The sequence below is a fragment of the Oncorhynchus mykiss genome, chromosome 19 (assembly GCF_013265735.2).
Source record: "Oncorhynchus mykiss isolate Arlee chromosome 19, USDA_OmykA_1.1, whole genome shotgun sequence".
Classification (NCBI taxonomy): Eukaryota; Metazoa; Chordata; class Actinopteri; order Salmoniformes; family Salmonidae; genus Oncorhynchus; species Oncorhynchus mykiss.
The window spans coordinates 4,631,157-4,648,394 of NC_048583.1; the positions used below are offsets into that span (position 1 = coordinate 4,631,157).

General features: G+C 43.0%; 2 protein-coding genes across 4 annotated transcripts; both read left to right on the top strand.

The window, feature by feature from the left end:
- The first annotated feature begins 9,478 nt into the window (after positions 1-9,478).
- LOC118941538 (ubiquitin carboxyl-terminal hydrolase 37-like) lies at positions 9,479-12,287 on the top strand. The gene is made up of 6 exons (XM_036955469.1): positions 9,479-9,505; positions 9,831-10,183; positions 10,626-10,823; positions 11,103-11,234; positions 11,856-11,999; positions 12,176-12,287. The coding sequence occupies exons 1-6, from the start codon at positions 9,479-9,481 to the stop codon at positions 12,285-12,287; spliced, it is 966 nt and encodes a 321-aa protein (XP_036811364.1).
- Positions 12,288-12,887: 600 nt separating this feature from the next.
- Positions 12,888-14,609, top strand: LOC118941420 (ubiquitin carboxyl-terminal hydrolase 8-like). 3 transcript variants are annotated; one of them, XR_005037633.1, is made up of 4 exons: positions 12,889-12,929; positions 13,377-13,458; positions 14,289-14,424; positions 14,494-14,609. XR_005037633.1 is itself a non-coding variant. In XM_036953996.1 (3 exons), exons 1-3 carry the CDS (start codon positions 13,353-13,355, stop codon positions 14,528-14,530), a joined length of 279 nt encoding a protein of 92 aa, XP_036809891.1. In that variant the 5' UTR covers positions 13,185-13,352; the 3' UTR covers positions 14,531-14,609. The 3 variants fall into 3 exon arrangements, 1 of the variants encoding a protein (XP_036809891.1); XR_005037634.1 differs by lacking the exon at positions 14,289-14,424 and having other exon boundaries at positions 12,888-12,929; positions 14,494-14,583; XM_036953996.1 differs by lacking the exon at positions 12,889-12,929 and having other exon boundaries at positions 13,185-13,458.
- The last annotated feature ends 2,629 nt before the right edge of the window (positions 14,610-17,238 follow it).

Consider the following 17,238-nt stretch of genomic DNA (forward strand, 5'->3'; position numbering starts at 1 on the left):
CTATGTTTACTATGTACTGTGGGCCATGTTTACTATGTACTGTGGGCTGTTTACTATGTACTGTGGGCTATGTTTACTATGTACTGTGGGCTATGTTTACTATGTACTGTGGGCTATGTTTACTATGTACTGTGGGCCATGTTTACTATGTACTGTGGGCTGTTTACTATGTACTGTGGGCTATGTTTACTATGTACTGTGGGCTATGTTTACTATGTACTGTGGGCTATGTTTACTATGTACTGTGGGCTATGTTTACTATGTACTGTGGGCTATGTTTACTATGTACTGTGGGCCATGTTTACTATGTACTGTGGGCTATGTTTACTATGTACTGTGGGCTATGTTTACTATGTACTGTGGGCCATGTTTACTATGTACTGTGGGCCATGTTTACTATGTACTGTGGGCTATGTTTACTATGTACTGTGGGCTATGTTTACTATGTACTGTGGGCTATGTTTACTATGTACTGTGGGCTATGTTTACTTGTCAGACTGCATAGTAGCTTATTAAACGTGTGCATTTTGAAATAGTAAAAAATAAAAGAATAATCAATAACATGTTTCTACCACGGTGTGTTTCTGGTTGATGGCCAATATTAAGTACAGTCAAATGCATTTGTGAATTAAATCACTTTATTGTTTAATTAATTAATGCTCCTTTCTCTTTTATGTGCTGGAGTTATTTTAAGAATAAAGTAGGCTAATGAAGGCAACAAATTGTTGCTTACTGAAACTCCCAATGTCATCCAATTGTTACAATAGGATTTGAAGCAAAAGCCTACCTGCGTATGGTCAACTATTTCAGCACCGTTTTGTGCTGCTCTGAGAAAAGCAAGACAACTTAATAAACATATACATTTTTAAAAAGTCATTCAAAAATATACTGGTATTAACCATGATATCTGACTGTTATTAACCCTGTAGGTACTGGTATTTCTGATGACTGCCTTGCCTGGTTCACCAACTACTTTGCAGACAGAGTTCAGTGTGTCAAATCGGAGGGCATGCTGTCCGGTCCTCTGACAGTCTCTATGGGGTGCCACAGGTTTCAATTCTCGGGCCGACTCTTTTCTCTGTATATATCAATGATGTTGCTCTTGCTGCGGGCGATTCCCTGATCCACCTCTACGCAGACGACACCATTCTATATACTTCCGGCCCGTCCTTGGACACTGTGCTATCTAACCTCCAAACGAGCTTCAATGCCATACAACACTCCTTCCGTGGCCTCCAACTGCTCTTAAACGCTAGTAAAACCAAATGCATGCTTTTCAACCGTTCGCTGCCTGCACCCGCATGCCCGACTAGCATCACCACCCTGGATGGTTCCGACCTTGAATATGTGGACATCTATAAGTACCTAGGTGTCTGGCTAGACTGCAAAATCTCCTTCCAGACTCATATCAAACATCTCCAATCAAAAATCAAATCAAGAGTCGGCTTTCTATTTCGCAACAAAGCCTCCTTCACTCACGCCGCCAAACTTACCCTAGTAAAACTGACTATCCTACCGATCCTCGACTTCGGCGATGTCATCTACAAAATTGCTTCCAACACTCTACTCAGCAAACTGTATGCAGTTTATCACAGTGCCATCCGTTTTGTCACTAAAGCACCTTATACCACCCACCACTGCGACTTGTATGCTCTAGTCGGCTGGCCCTCGCTACATATTCGTCGCCAGACCCACTGGCTCCAGGTCATATACAAGTCCATGCTAGGTAAAGCTCCGCCTTATCTCAGTTCACTGGTCACGATGGCAACACCCATCCGTAGCACGCGCTCCAGCAGGTGTATCTCACTGATCATCCCTAAAGCCAACACCTCATTTGGCCACCTTTCGTTCCAGTACTCTGCTGCCTGTGACTGGAACGAATTGCAAAAATCGCTGAAGTTGGAGACTTTTACCTCCCTCACCAACTTCAAACATCTGCTATCTGAGCAGCTAACCGATCGCTGCAGCTGTACATAGTCTATTGGTAAATAGCCACCCATTTTCACCTACCTCATCCCCATATTGTTTTTATTTATTTACTTTTCTGCTCTTTTGCACACCAATATCTCTACCTGTACATGACCATCTGATCATTTATCACTCCAGTGTTAATCTGCAAAATTGTAATTATTCGCCTACCTCCTCATGCCTTTTGCACACAATGTATATAGACTCCCCTTTTTTTCTACTGTGTTATTGACTTGTTAATTGTTAACTCCATGTGTAACTCTGTGTTGTCTGTTCACACTGCTATGCTTTATCTTGGCCAGGTCGCAGTTGCAAATGAGAACTTGTTCTCAACTAGCCTACCTGGTTAAATAAAGGTAAAATAAATACAAAAATAAAATGAGTCCTATTGTAAAGTGTAGCCTATAGGCCAAAATGGGCAAATTTCAATGTATTCAATGCTTAAATACTCTAAAACCAGATTTGCCCAACCCCTACAAATATATGAATTTATTATTATCATTGTATAAAAGCCCATTATATATTAATTTAGAATCCTCTAAATGTAATAAGATCTACTATTGTAATTTGTTGATCTGTATTGTTCTGCAAGTATTTTCATTTTGAGATTCAAGTAAACTCTTTGTTTCCTTTCATGTGTCCAACCAATTATTAATGGTTTATTCACCATGGCAACCAGTGAAATGTATTTCTGAGTTAGGTTGGCTTGTTTTCAGAATTCACCACGAAATGCCTCCAGCTGTCCATCACCACTGTAAATATAAAGAGTGGTTATAGAGGGTGCGCGTGTATGTGTGTGTTTGTGCGAGAGAGAATCGAAACACAAACAGTAACGTGTGTAAATGAGTTCCGAGAGCAGATCTGTTATCCAACGATTAGTTTCATATTAAAAACGGTCAAATGTTTCTCAAAGATGCTCTCTGGTGGTCAAACTAGCTCTAACGAGCGTTAATGGCAACAATGTCTGACACTTAAATAATAAATAATGTGACATAGAATTCTACGGCAGCCCGCAAGTTGTGCTGCAATATGATGCAACTTTTTAAGGAAGAGCCACTGTAGGAGTTGGGAAGACAGCACTAAACAGACCTGGGACTCTAGCTAGTAGGAGTTGGCAAGACTGCACTAAACAGACCTGGGACTCTAGCTAGTAGGAGTTGGCAAGACAGCACTAAACATACCTGGGACTCTAGCTAGTAGGAGTTGGCAAGACAGCACTAAACAGACCTGGGACTCTAGCTAGTAGGAGTTGGCAAGACAGCACTAAACAGACCTGGGACTCTAGCTAGTAGGAGTTGGCAAGACAGCACTAAACAGACCTGGGACTCTAGCTAGGGTTGGGTTAAGTTTAGGTAAGAAGAATTGTTTAGGGGTTGGAGTGAGGTTAGAAAACAAAATTCATGCCAGCAACCTTGTGTTATGCAATCAAATTTCAATCAAATTTATTTTATATAGCCCTTCGTACATCAGCTGATATCTCAAAGTGCTGTACAGAAACCCAGCCTAAAACCCCAAACAGCAAGCAATGCAGGTGAAGAAGCACGGTGGCTAGGAAAAACTCCCTAGAAAGGCCAAAACCTAGGAAGAAACCTAGAGAGGAACCAGGCTATGTGGGGTGGCCAGTCCTCTTCTGGCTGTGCCGGGTGGAGATTATAACAAAACATGGTCAAGATGTTCAAATGTTCATAAATGACCAGCATGGTCGAATAATAATAAGGCAGAATAGTTGAAACTGGAGCAGCAGCACAGTCAGGTGGACTGGGGACAGCAAGGAGTCATCATGTCAGGTATTCCTGGGGCATGGTCCTAGGGCTCAGGTCCTCCGAGAGAGGGAAAGAAAGAGAGAATTAGAGAGAGCATATGTGGTATGGCCAGTCCTCTTCTGGCTGTGCCGGGTGGAGATTATAACAGAACATGGCCAAGATGTTCAAATGTTCATAAATGATCAGCATGGTCGAATAATAATAAGGCAGAACAGTTGAAACTGGAGCAGCAGCACAGCCAGGTGGACTGGGGACAGCAAGGAGTCATCATGTCAGGTAGTCCTGGGGCATGGTCCTAGGGCTCAGGTCCTCCGAGAGAGAGAAAGAGAGAAGGAGAGAATTAGAGAACGCACACTTAGATTCACACAGGACACCGAATAGGACAGGAGAAGTACTCCAGATATAACAAACTGACCCTAGCCCCCCCGACACAAACTACTGCAGCATAAATACTGGAGGCTGAGACAGGAGGGGTCAGGAGACACTGTGGCCCACTCCGAGGACACCCCCGGACAGGGCCAAACAGGAAGGATATAACCCCACCCACTTTGCCAAAGCACAGCCCCCACACCACTAGAGGGATATCTTCAACCACCAACTTACCATCCTGAGACAAGGCTGAGTATAGCCCACAAAGACCTCCGCCACGGCACAACTTAAGGGGGGGGGGGGGGGGGGGGCGCCAACCCAGACAGGATGACCACATCAGTGACTCAACCCACTCAGGTGACGCACCTCCTCCAGGGACGGCATGAGAGAGCCCCAGTAAAGCCAGTGACTCAGCCCCTGTAATAGGGTTAGAGGCAGAGAATCCCAGTGGAAAGAGGGGAACCGGCCAGGCAGAGACAGCAAGGGTGGTTCGTTGCTCCAGAGCCTTTCCGTTCACCCTCCCACTCCTGGGCCAGACTACACTCAATCATATGACCCACTGAAGAGATGAGTCTTCAGTAGAGACTTAAAGGTTGAGACCGAGTTTGCGTCTCTGACATGGGTAGGCAGACCGTTCCATAAAAATGGAGCTCTATAGGAGAAAGCCCTGCCTCCAGCTGTTTGCTTAAAAATTCTAGGGACAATTAGGAGGCCTGCGTCTTGTGACCGTAGCGTACGTGTAGGTATGTACGGCAGGACCAAATCAGAGAGATAGATAGGAGCAAGCCCATGTAATGCTTTGTAGGTTAGCAGTAAAACCTTGAAATCAGCCCTTGCTTTGACAGGAAGCCAGTGTAGAGAGGCTAGCACTGGAGTAATATGATCAAATTTTTTGGTTCTAGTCAGGATTCTAGCAGCCGTATTTAGCACTAACTGAAGTTTATTTAGTGCTTTATCCGGGTAGCCGGAAAGTAGAGCATTGCAGTAGTCTAACCTGGAAGTGACAAAAGCATGGATTAATTTTTCTGCATCATTTTTGGACAGAAAGTTCCTGATTTTTGCAATGTTACGTAGATGGAAAAAAGCTGTCCTTGAAATGGTCTTGATATGTTCTTCAAAAGAGAGATCAGGGTCCAGAGTAACGCCGAGGTCCTTCACAGTTTTATTTGAGACGACTGTACAACCATTAAGATTAATTGTCAGATTCAACAGAAGATCTCTTTGTTTCTTGGGACCTAGAACAAGCATCTCTGTTTTGTCCGAGTTTAAAAGTAGAAAGTTTGCAGCCATCCACTTCCTTATGTCTGAAACACATTCTTCTAGCAAGGGCAATTTTGGGGCTTCACCATGTTTAATTGAAATGTACAGCTGTGTGTCATCTGCATAGCAGTGAAAGTTAACATTATGTTTTCGAATAACATCCCCAAGAGGTAAAATATATAGTGAAAACAATAGTGGTCCTAAAACAGAACCTTGAGGAACACCAAAATTTACAGTTGATTTGTCAGAGGACAGACCATTCACAGAGACAAACTGATATCTTTCCGACAGATAAGATCTAAACCAGGCCAGAACTTGTCCGTGTAGACCAATTTGGGTTTCCAATCTCTCCAAAAGAATGTGGTGATCGATGGTATCAAAAGCAGCACTAAGGTCTAGGAGCACGAGGACAGATGCAGAGCCTCGGTCCGATGCCATTAAAATGTCATTTACCACCTTCACAAGTGCCGTCTCAGTGCTATGATGGGGTCTAAAACCAGACTGAAGCATTTCGTATACATTGTTTGTCTTCAGGAAGGCAGTGAGTTGTTGCGCAACAGCCTTTTCTAAAGTTTTTGAGAGGAATGGAAGATTCGATATAGGCCGATAGTTTTTTATATTTTCTGGGTCAAGGTTTGGCTTTTTCAAGAGAGGCTTTATTACTGCCACTTTTAGTGAGTTTGGTACACATCCGGTGGATAGAGAGCCGTTTATTATGTTCAACATAGTAGGGCCAAGCACAGGAAGCAGCTCTTTCAGTAGTTTAGTTGGAATAGGGTCCAGTATGCAGCTTGAAGGTTTAGAGGCCATGATTATTTTCATCATTGTGTCAAGAGATATAGTACTAAAACACTTGAGTGTCTCTCTTGATCCTAGGTCCTGGCAGAGTTGTGCAGACTCAGGACAACTGAGCTTTGAAGGAATACGCAGATTTAAGGAAGAGTCCGTAATTTGCTTTCTAATAATCATAATCTTTTCCTCAAAGAAGTTCATGAATTTATCACTGCTAAAGTGAAAGTCATCCTCTCTTGGGGAATGCTGCTTTTTAGTTAGCTTTGCGACAGTATCAAAAAGGAATTTGGGATTGTTCTTATTTTCCTCAATTAAGTTAGAAAAATAGGATGATCGAGCAGCAGTAAGGGCTCTTCGGTACTGCACAGTACTGTCTTTCCAAGCTAGTCGGAAGACTTCCAGTTTGGTGTGGCGCCATTTCCGTTCCAATTTTCTGGAAGCTTGCTTCAGAGCTCGGGTATTTTCTGTGTACCAGGGAGCTAGTTTCTTATGAGAAATGTTTTTAGTTTTTAGGGGTGCAACTGCATCTAGGGTATTGCGCAAGGTTAAGTTGAGTTCCTCAGTTAGGTGGTTAACTGATTTTTGTCCTCTGGCGTCCTTGGGTAGGCAGAAGGAGTCTGGAAGGACATCAAGGAATCTTTGTGTTGTCTGTGAATTTATAGCACGACTTTTGATGATCCTTGGTTGGGGTCTGAGCAGATTATTTGTTGCAATTGCAAACGTAATAAAATGGTGGTCCGATAGTCCAGGATTATGAGGAAAAACATTAAGATCCACAACATTTATTCCATGGGACAAAACTAGGTCCAGCGTATGACTGTGACAGTGAGTGGGTCCAGAGACATGTTGGACAAAACCCACTGAGTCGATGATGGCTCCGAAAGCCTTTTGGAGTGGGTCTGTGGACTTTTCCATGTGAATATTAAAGTCACCAAAGATTAGAATATTATCCGCTATGACTACAAGGTCCGATAGGAATTCAGGGAACTCAGTGAGGAACGCTGTATATGGCCCAGGAGGCCTGTAAACAGTAGCTATAAAAAGTGATTGAGTAGGCTGCATAGATTTCATGACTAGAAGCTCAAAAGACGAAAACGTCATTTTTTTTTTTGTAAATTGAAATTTGCTATCGTAAATGTTAGCAACACCTCCGCCTTTGCGGGATGCACGGGGGATATGGTCACTAGTGTAGCCAGGAGGTGAGGCCTCATTTAACACAGTAAATTCATCAGGCTTAAGCCATGTTTCAGTCAGGCCAATCACATCAAGATTATGATCAGTGATTAGTTCATTGACTATAATTGCCTTTGAAGTAAGGGATCTAACATTAAGTAGCCCTATTTTGAGATGTGAGGTATCATGATCTCTTTCAATAATGACAGGAATGGAGGTGGTCTTTATCCTAGTGAGATTGCTAAGGCGAACACCGCCATGTTTAGTTTTGCCCAACCTAGGTCGAGGCACAGACACGGTCTCAATGGTGATAGCTGAGCTGACTACACTGACTGTGCTAGTGGCAGACTCCACTATGCTGGCAGGCTGGCTAACAGCCTGCTGCCTGGCCTGCACCCTATTTCATTGTGGAGCTAGAGGAGTTAGAGCCCTGTCTATGTTGGTAGATAAAATGAGAGCACCCCTCCAGCTAGGATGGAGTCCGTCACTCCTCAGCAGGTCAGGCTTGGTCCTGTTTGTGGGTGAGTCCCAGAAAGAGGGCCAATTATCTACAAATTCTATCTTTTGGGAGGGGCAGAAAACAGTTTTCAACCAGCGATTGAGTTGTGAGACTCTGCTGTAGAGCTCATCACTCCCCCTAACTGGGAGGGGGCCAGAGACAATTACTCGATGCCGACACATCTTTCTAGCTGATTTACACGCAGAAGCTATGTTGCGCTTGGTGATCTCTGACTGTTTCATCCTAACATCGTTGGTGCCGACGTGGATAACAATATCTCTATACTCTCTACACTCGCCAGTTTTAGCTTTAGCCAGCACCATCTTCAGATTAGCCTTAACGTCGGTAGCCCTGCCCCCCGGTAAACAGTGTATGATCGCTGGATGATTCTCAAGTCTAATACTGCGGGTAATGGAGTCGCCAATGACTAGAGTTTTCAATTTGTCAGAGCTAATGGTGGGAAGCTTCGGCGTCTCAGACCCCGTAACGGGAGGAGTAGAGACCAGAGAAGACTCGGCCTCTGACTCCGACCCGCTGCTTAATGGGGAAAACCGGTTGAAAGTTTCTGTCGGCTGAATGAGCGACACCGGTTGAGCGTTCCTACAGCATTTCCTTCCAGAAACCGTGAGAAAGTTGTCCGGCTGCGGGGACTGTGCCAGGGGATTTATACTACTATCTGTACTTACTGGTGGCACAGACGCTGTTTCATCCTTTCCTACACTGAAATTACCCTTGCCTAGCGATTGCGTCTGAAGCTGGGCTTGTAGCACAGCTATCCTCGCCGTAAGGCGAGTACAGCGACTACAATTAGAAGGCATCATGTTAATGTTACTACTTAGCTTCGGCTGTTGGAGGTCCTGACGAATCGTGTCCAGATAAAGCGTCCGGAGTGAAAAAGTTGAGTAGGAAAAAACAAAAATATAAACGGTAATTAAAAAGTAAAAACCGTAAATTTGTCAGGTAGCAAAACAGGTTGGCAACAAAACGCACAGCAACTCAAAAACAAGTCTGCCTTCCATTCAACACCAATTTATCACCTAGCAAGTGTATTTAACACGCACTGGGCACTGTAACCTCTGCCCACTGACCATTGAGCTTTAATTGAACCAATCACATTCATTATGTCCTTGAGACAGAGCTGCCCTCAGGGCAAGATTGAATACGGAAAACTGTCCCTAACCAATCTGGATTGTTGTTTGAGGTTTAGGCTAAATCTCTACCACCTGTTCACATTCTTTTAAACCAACCCTTTGTCCATCTGCTGGTGAATAAGAGAAAAAGCATTTAGCATTTAAATAAACCAATAACCAAACCAAAAACAACATGGAAGCTATCAAAAAACTATGAAGATGAAGATGAAGGCACTTAAAATGTATTTATTGTGGTCTTACATATAATGAAACAACATACAAAAAATGAATGTAAAAAGAAACAAGAATACAATGGAGCATATTATCTACAATATTGTATGTATACTGCATAACTTTGCTCTTCAATAAAACATATTTGTTCATTGAACAATATATTTTAAAATGTTATAGATTGGGTTGCCAGGTGGTGGTGTCATACATGACCGATGACATCACAATGGTCTTAAAGCCAATTTGAACAATGGGTTAATGTGGAAATGTATCAGTCTTCATTGGTTATCGACATGGCTTGTTTCTGCTGGTGCAAAAAGGTATGAAATCAGGTCATTTAATCAATGAACAACTACTATAATTCTGGAGTAGTATGTTTCTCTTAAACCTAGTGGGAAGAATAAAAGTAAAATTACATTCTGATTGACGAATACGTAAAAAGTGTACATGAAATGTACATGAAGTTCTGCTATTGCAAATGTCACTCAATGTAACCTGTCTATACTGTGTTATTTGAGGTTTAGGATAGATACCTATGATTCTCCATTTAGGCCTACCTCTTCCTACTCTTATGACCCCCCTCTTCCATTGGCTGGGGATCTGGGGGGGAAAGTATTTAGCACTATCACATTTTCTTGTCAACAGAAAAAACGTCAGAAAGCAAATTCAGTTGATGTGGAGCAGAAGACAAGAAAGAAGAAGGAGAGGGGCACTTCATCCCCCTCTCCAATTCCATCTGACCGTTCTGAACGGAATGGCTCCGCTACCTCTGACCCCTCACCCTCTGACCAACTCTCCTCCCTCCATCCACCTCCCTCTCCTGTTAAATGTTCCTCTCAGCCTTGCTCTCCTGTTAAACAACCCTCTGTACCCCGGTCACCTGCCAAAAACCCTTCCCCAGTGAAATTCTCTCCAGTGGTGTCCCAGCCTAGTTCTCCCTCTCCTACCAACCCTCTGGACCGTCATGGAGACACCAGTCAGGAGGGCACAACAGTCAGGTAATCCAAACATAAAGTACAGTGCCATCCTAGAGTCTCTTTGGAGAGTTGGGTTTAGTGCTACCAGACCAGGGCCAGTGTTAATCAACAGTATGAGTGCTAATCTAGGATCAGGTCCTCTCTGTCCATAATAATCTGATTCATTGATCTATAATCTAAAATGCAAAACTGGTCCTAGATCAGACTCCTACTCTGAGACACTTGATAAACACAGTCCCAGAAAGTTATTTTCCTGAAACTGTAGTTTTAGCCTCTTCTGTCTACATCTAGTGGATAAAGAGAGTACTAACCTATTGGCCTGGTCTACTTGGTACACTGCATTTATATGGACAGCAGTACTCAGCTGTGTTTATAGTACAGTACAGTATTTAATAGAGAGACTGTGTAGAGTGATAATATCTCTGTGTTGGAGGCGTTAGACCTGTTTCTCTCCTTCCTCCAGATCTCTGTCTCTTCAGGAACACTCTAGTCCAACGCCCCAGAGACCAGTCTCAGCCACCAGAAGCATGACTCTTCCCAGGGCCAGCTCAGCCACCAGAAGCATGACTCTTCCCAGGGCCAGCTCAGCCACCAGAGGGTCAGAAGAGACCCAGGGGGCCAGAGGAGAACGGGGGGAACTGGTCAACATGGAACTTCTTGGGTAAACCACAACACACTGCAAATGCATTGAATATACGTTCTTTATTGTTTAGAGATCAGTGTCTGATATACTATGGGGATAAGGCTTACTATCTAGCATGTCCGTTTTATTAGATATTTATAAACCCATGAATTATGTCAATCTTGGTCTAAAGGACATCCACTTCTTTGTGTTAAATATAATGTATCCCTTATCCCCTGCCATTATCATCACTTTATAGAGATGTGAAGGTTATGATTAATCTCTATGTGTGTACTGATGACTGCTTCTTCTTCACAGGTTGCCTAACATTGGCAACACTTGCTTCCTTAACGCCACCCTGCAGTGCCTCCTGGTCCTGCCTTCCTTCTCAAAGGAAATCCTGCACCAGGAACAACTCTGGAGCTCCTCCCCCTTCTCCAACCTGCTCAGGTAAGGGAAGGCTCAAAAGCAGACACTCACCCCACACACCCATTAATTGTGGTCATGAATTAAAGAAGGGACACTCTTTTCACGCCACTTCTACAGAAAGGGATTGTCGTAGCAGGTTAAGATAGCACTTTCACTAATCCTAACCCTTTTCCTAACCTTAACCACTTCATATTTTGCTGTGTATTGTATTTATGGTTTATTTTCCAGTTTATTTTTGTTTTTGGAATCTTCATAACCAAGAGGAACAACAATGACACACTGATTATGATGTAGGCATTTTGTAGGCCAATTTGGAAAGTGTAGAATGACTACATTACCCATAATGCTCATTGACTGAACATTCCACCTTACCGTGGGAAATTTGGTAGATTTTTAAATGCTCTGGAATTGAGAGCAGTATCCAAACCAAATATCTTAGGAGAATAAACAATACATTTTTGTTGTTTGGCTTCATTGTCTGTCCTCAAAGATGAAATTGCATCGAATCGAATGAAAAATTTCTAATGATGGGGTGCCACTAGATACAACATATTTGTATATACTCACCTGCCTCTTCATGCGTAAGCCAGTAGGTTGACAACATCCAGTCGGCTGCTAACTTACTCTCTGTCTCCCCTACAGGTGTCTGTCTGATGTGCACCGTTCGGGTCTACCTGACAGTGTGGCAAACCAGGCCTCAAAAGCAGACCTCATGTGGAAGGTCAACTATACCTGCCCTGTTTCCCAGCTGGAGTTCCAGCTTGTGTCGGTGTGCACATGTACCAGGTAAGAGATCCCATTGGTTGTAATGTATCTACTGAGAACAGGATCTTTCTATATATATATATATATATACAGTATATATTAATATTACAAAACACATGGCATAACAGAAACATTGTAGAGACCTGAAACAGAAACAGACTTGATGCATTTTTCTTCTCTTTGTCCTGCTTCTGAAGCTGTGGGCGCGAGTCGTCCACCAGAGAGGACTACAACCACCTCTCATTGGACATCAGCCCTGAGCGCACCTTGCTGAACAGCCTAGCACTCACTTTCAAAGTCAGCACTTAGGGCTCAGCCCTGCATGTAGAGACTAACACCCAGGGCAAGCTGCCCACTGCCTCAGAATACTCTATCTTATTATTGTAGTGGTATCATTCATTATGTAATGCTTTTGTTTCTAACCAGAGTGAACAGGTTGAATTCACATGTGAGGGCTGTAAAGGCCTCCACGCCTCAAAGGTGGAGCAGTTCCACACACTGCCTCTGTGAGTTGTCCCTTTATAACCTCTCATAGTACTAGCAGTGTTTAATGTCCTGAGCCTTTAGGAGTAGTTACCTTCCTGAGCAGGTTGTAGGACTTAGAGGTGAGCACCGCCAAACAAATTTCACTCATCTGTTATTTTGTTGACTGGTTACATTGTCTGTCTGTTCATCTCTCTTCCTCTCTGTTTCTGGGCAGTGTGCTGGTTCTGCATCTGAAGAGGTTTGGAGGACCTGGGGGGTTGGAGAAGCTGGAGGCTCCTCTTTTGTTTCCTTCAGAGCTGAGGCTCTCCACCCTCTGTGGGGACATGGTGCCACACCTGCACAGTGCCAGCCCACAGGCCCTCACCAACCAGGCCCCCAGCATCCAGGGGTCCATCCCCCAGACCCTCGCCAGCCAAGTCTCCTGCCCACCTGGAGCGGCCAAAGACAGCGCCCTCTGCTGTTCAGGTAGGTCATGGCACCATAACACTATTCTTGCTCCAACACCACACAAACCACCCACTCCCAAAACGGTCCTGCTGACAGAGAATCTGGAAGCTGCAATTTAAAATGCTTCTCAGATATCTTTAGTGATGTATGGGAGCTGTTTTAGACCAGAGCAATTCAGACAAGTGACCACGTTTTCACAGCTCCTTATATGTATATTTGACCCCTCAGATTCAAATGAGCAGGAACCAGGGAAAGTGCTGCTGACAGCCTCAGTGGTGAGAAGAGAGAGAGAGATAGAGAGAGAGTGAAACCAGTGAAAAATAAGTTATGACAGAACACTGAAATAGTTATGAGGAGTACACGATGTAGTAGACCTGTAGTAGACTAGTACTGTAGTAGACTGTAGACAGTGTGGTGGACTGTAGAGGAAATGAGAATCCTATGATCACATGTGTTTTCTTACAGAAGCAGAAGCCAGTACAGTCAGTGAATGGTTACTACCAGCTGACTGGCGTAGTCTCTCATTTGGGAGGCTCCGCAAACTCCGGTAAGTAAATACCATCAAACACACACATGCAGATGCACAATACATATGACATCAGCTGAATTCCAAATCACTCCCTTCTCCTTGGATCTCAAGTTGCATGTTCACGTGTGCCTCTGCCGTATACACAAGCATCCCAAAGCTGAGGGAGTGAAAATTATCGAGGGTGAAGGCCAGGGATCATCAACTAGATTCAGCCTCGGGTCCATTTTTTAGCCAGATGGGAAGGGGTATGGAACAAAATTACAAATAATTTGTAGACTGCAAATATACCGTAGGAAGGCCAAACAGATATAATATTTGACTAATTTCAAACCTTGCTTACATTTGTGTACAACCACAAATATCTCTTTATTGTGCGTGGGAATACTTTGAAACAGATTTCCAAAATGAAAATCACTTGGAGCTGATTTGCTGGTGTTTTTACAGTCTTTTAACAATTACGTTTTAATTGGACAGAAAACATAGGGGCCAAATAAAATCACCCTTGGGCCAAATTTGTCCCGCGGGCTGCCATTTGTGGAACCCTGTTTTAGGGGATAATTAGACCCTCCAACAGCCATTTCGGCCAAGCTAGCAAGGCTGCAGGCTTCAGAGTGAAGTGTCATCCCAACAAGCATTGCAATATGTTTAGAGTTTGCTCAATTTAATTGAAAAGAATGGAGAGGCATGCCTAATTTAATGTCATGTGTATTTGTTTATCTCTGATTTCAAATCTTGACACATGTAACAGATAAAATACCTCCCAAATGAACTGTTTAACTGTTACAAAACACTCTATTACCCACAATAGCCTGACCCTTGACCTCTAGTCTGTCTTCCTTGTTCCACAGGGCACTACATTAGTGACATATTGCATGCCAGTGGAAACTGGTTCTGCTGTAACGACAGCCAGGTGTCAGTGTCCAATGAAGCCACTGTGCTGAGAACCAGAGCCCGGAGTGCCTACATGCTCTTCTATATGTTCAGGTACTGTTTACTCTCGCCATCTATATTCTTGTGTTGCTATTTATGTGTACGGTTCCTTTCACCCTACAGGGCAATAGAGCGGGAGGCCCCAGCACACAGGGCCTAACAGGGCCACCAGCATCAGCCCCAGCCTAAACAGGGGCAGCACCTGGACCAGCCTCAAAACCCCCAGCCCAGCCTCAACAGGGATAGTACCAGGCCCTGTCTCATAACCCCCAGCCCAGCCTCAACCCTCACACACCTGCCTCAAAATGGGTAGCACTTGGCCCAACATCAACATCAGCCCAGCCACATCAGGGGCAGCACTGGGCCCAACATCAACACACCCAGCCCAGCCTCAACATGGGAAGAACCAGGCCCAGCCTCAACATGGGCAGAACAAGACCCAGCCCCAACACCCTCAGACCTGTCTCAACAGGTGCAGCATTCGGCCCAACTTCAATCATGCTGCTCTTCAACACTAGCATGAACATTCTTTCAGTAGCTTATGTCATAAATACCTGCCCTTGATTTGACTACTTCACCTAATGTATAAACGTATAAAGTATACACACTAAATGTAGTACACATGTAGATGTGGTGGATAGAGAGTGTGATTATTTAGAGGGTACAACATCCCTTCTATTTGGTTTGGTTTGAAATCCTCCTGTTGTGAAATACACTGTGGTGTCTAACCTCTTATTCAGCATGGTCACACCGGAAGACCTGCAATATTAATAAAGACAAGCAAATGTAAGAAAATCCCATTTAAGATGATTCTGTTGACCGTTGTAACTCTTTAACTCAGGAAGATTTATGGTCTGGGATTCAGGCCGGTCCTGACAGGAAACGTGACAAAGTGAAGCAGCTGTAATGGAGCCTTCTAACACCCAATCAGGTCTGGAGGACGGCTGTCACATAAAGATTCAGAGATGCTATGAGTATCATTTGAAGTTACTCTCCAGTTGTATTTGAATAAATACAGACATGAAAATGCTGGGCTACGGATGTGACCTTGGTTCTGTGAGTAGAGTAACAGGTCACCAAACAATCTATGGGAACTCCTTCCCTTTATCGTGATGTGATTGAGATTGCTTAATATCAACGATGTTTACAATGACGCCACACCCTTACTGTACCATTGTGACCTGTCACTATTAAAGGCTGTGTGACGTGACATACTGTCTTTTCTTATCTCACGTACACTCCCTTACGTATTTATTTGGACAGTGAAGCTACAACTTTTCATTTGGCTCTATACGCCAGCGTTTTGGATTGGAGATCAAATGTTTCATATGTGGTGATTGTACAGAATGTCACCTTTAATTTAATGAATGGTAAATAATGTTGAGTGAGAAAGTTACAGAGGATCATACCCCCAAGACATGCTAACCTCTCACCATTACCAATAATAGTGGAGGTTGGCATTTTATATCATACCCCCAAGACATGCTAACCTCTCACCATTACCAATAATAGTGGAGGTTAGCATTTTTTTTGGGGGGGGGGGGGGGGGGGGGGGTATGATATTTATACCTCTGTAACTTTCTCACTCATCATTATTCACAATTCATTCATGATTATCTTTAATCATAGAATTAAATTCTTATTTACAATAAAAATGACTCCAAAGTTACACAATACATTGTTTACTATTACATTTCCATTTTAGTCATTTAACAGACTTACAATTAGAGCATTCATGTTTAACACACAGTGCCTTGACACCCCTAGACCTCTTACACATGTTGTTGTGTTACAGACTGAATTTAAAATGCAGTAAATATATTTTTTCTCTCACTCAACTACACAAAGTACTCCATAACGACAAAGTTAAAACATGTTTTTAGAAATGTTTGCAAATGTATTGAAAATTAAATATACTATAGATTTTACATAAGTATTCACACCCCTAAGTCAATACTTTGTAGAAGCACATTTGGCAGCGAAGAACTTCCGAAAGTGGGACCAGGTTGGACTACAGCAGAAATGTTGTTGTTATATTTATACAAAATACCCCATATTTTTAGAAATGTTTGCAAATGTATTGAAAATGAAATATAATATAGATTTTACATAAGTATTCACACCCCTAAGTCAATACTTTGTAGAAGCACATTTGGCAGCGATAACAGCTGTGAGTATTTCCTGGTAAATCTCTAGGAGCTTTCCACACCTGGATTGTGCAACGTGACCATTATTCTTTTCAAAATTCTTTAAGTTGTCAAATTGGTTTTTGATCATTGCTAGACAACCATTTTCAGGTCTTGCCATAGATTTTCAAGTAGATTTAAGTCAAAACTGTAACTTGGCCACTCAGGAACATTGACTGTCTTCTTGGAAAACAACTCCAGTGTATATTTGGTCTTCTGTTTTAGGTTATTGTCCTGTTGAAAGGTTTATTAATCTCCCAGAGTCTGGTGGAAAGCAGACTGAACCAGGTTTTCCTGTTTTGCTCCACTCAGGTTTTCCTGTTTAGCTCCACTCAGTTTATTTTTCTTCTGAAAGACTCTCCAGTCCTTAACGATTATAAACATACCTTCACATACTGTATGATAGTGAAACTCTTTATCAGTCAACCACAGTGGATTAGAAACACTGGCCACCACGTGACTCCCACCAGCCTTAGTTTGATAATATACTACATGATATGACTCCCACCAGCCTAAGTTTGAATATATACTACATGATATGACTCCCACCAGCCTAAGTTTGAATATATACTACATGGTATGACTCCCACCAGCCTAAGTTTGAATATATACTACATGATATGACTCCCACCAGCCTAAGTTTGAATATATACTACATGATATGACTCCCACCAGCCTAAGT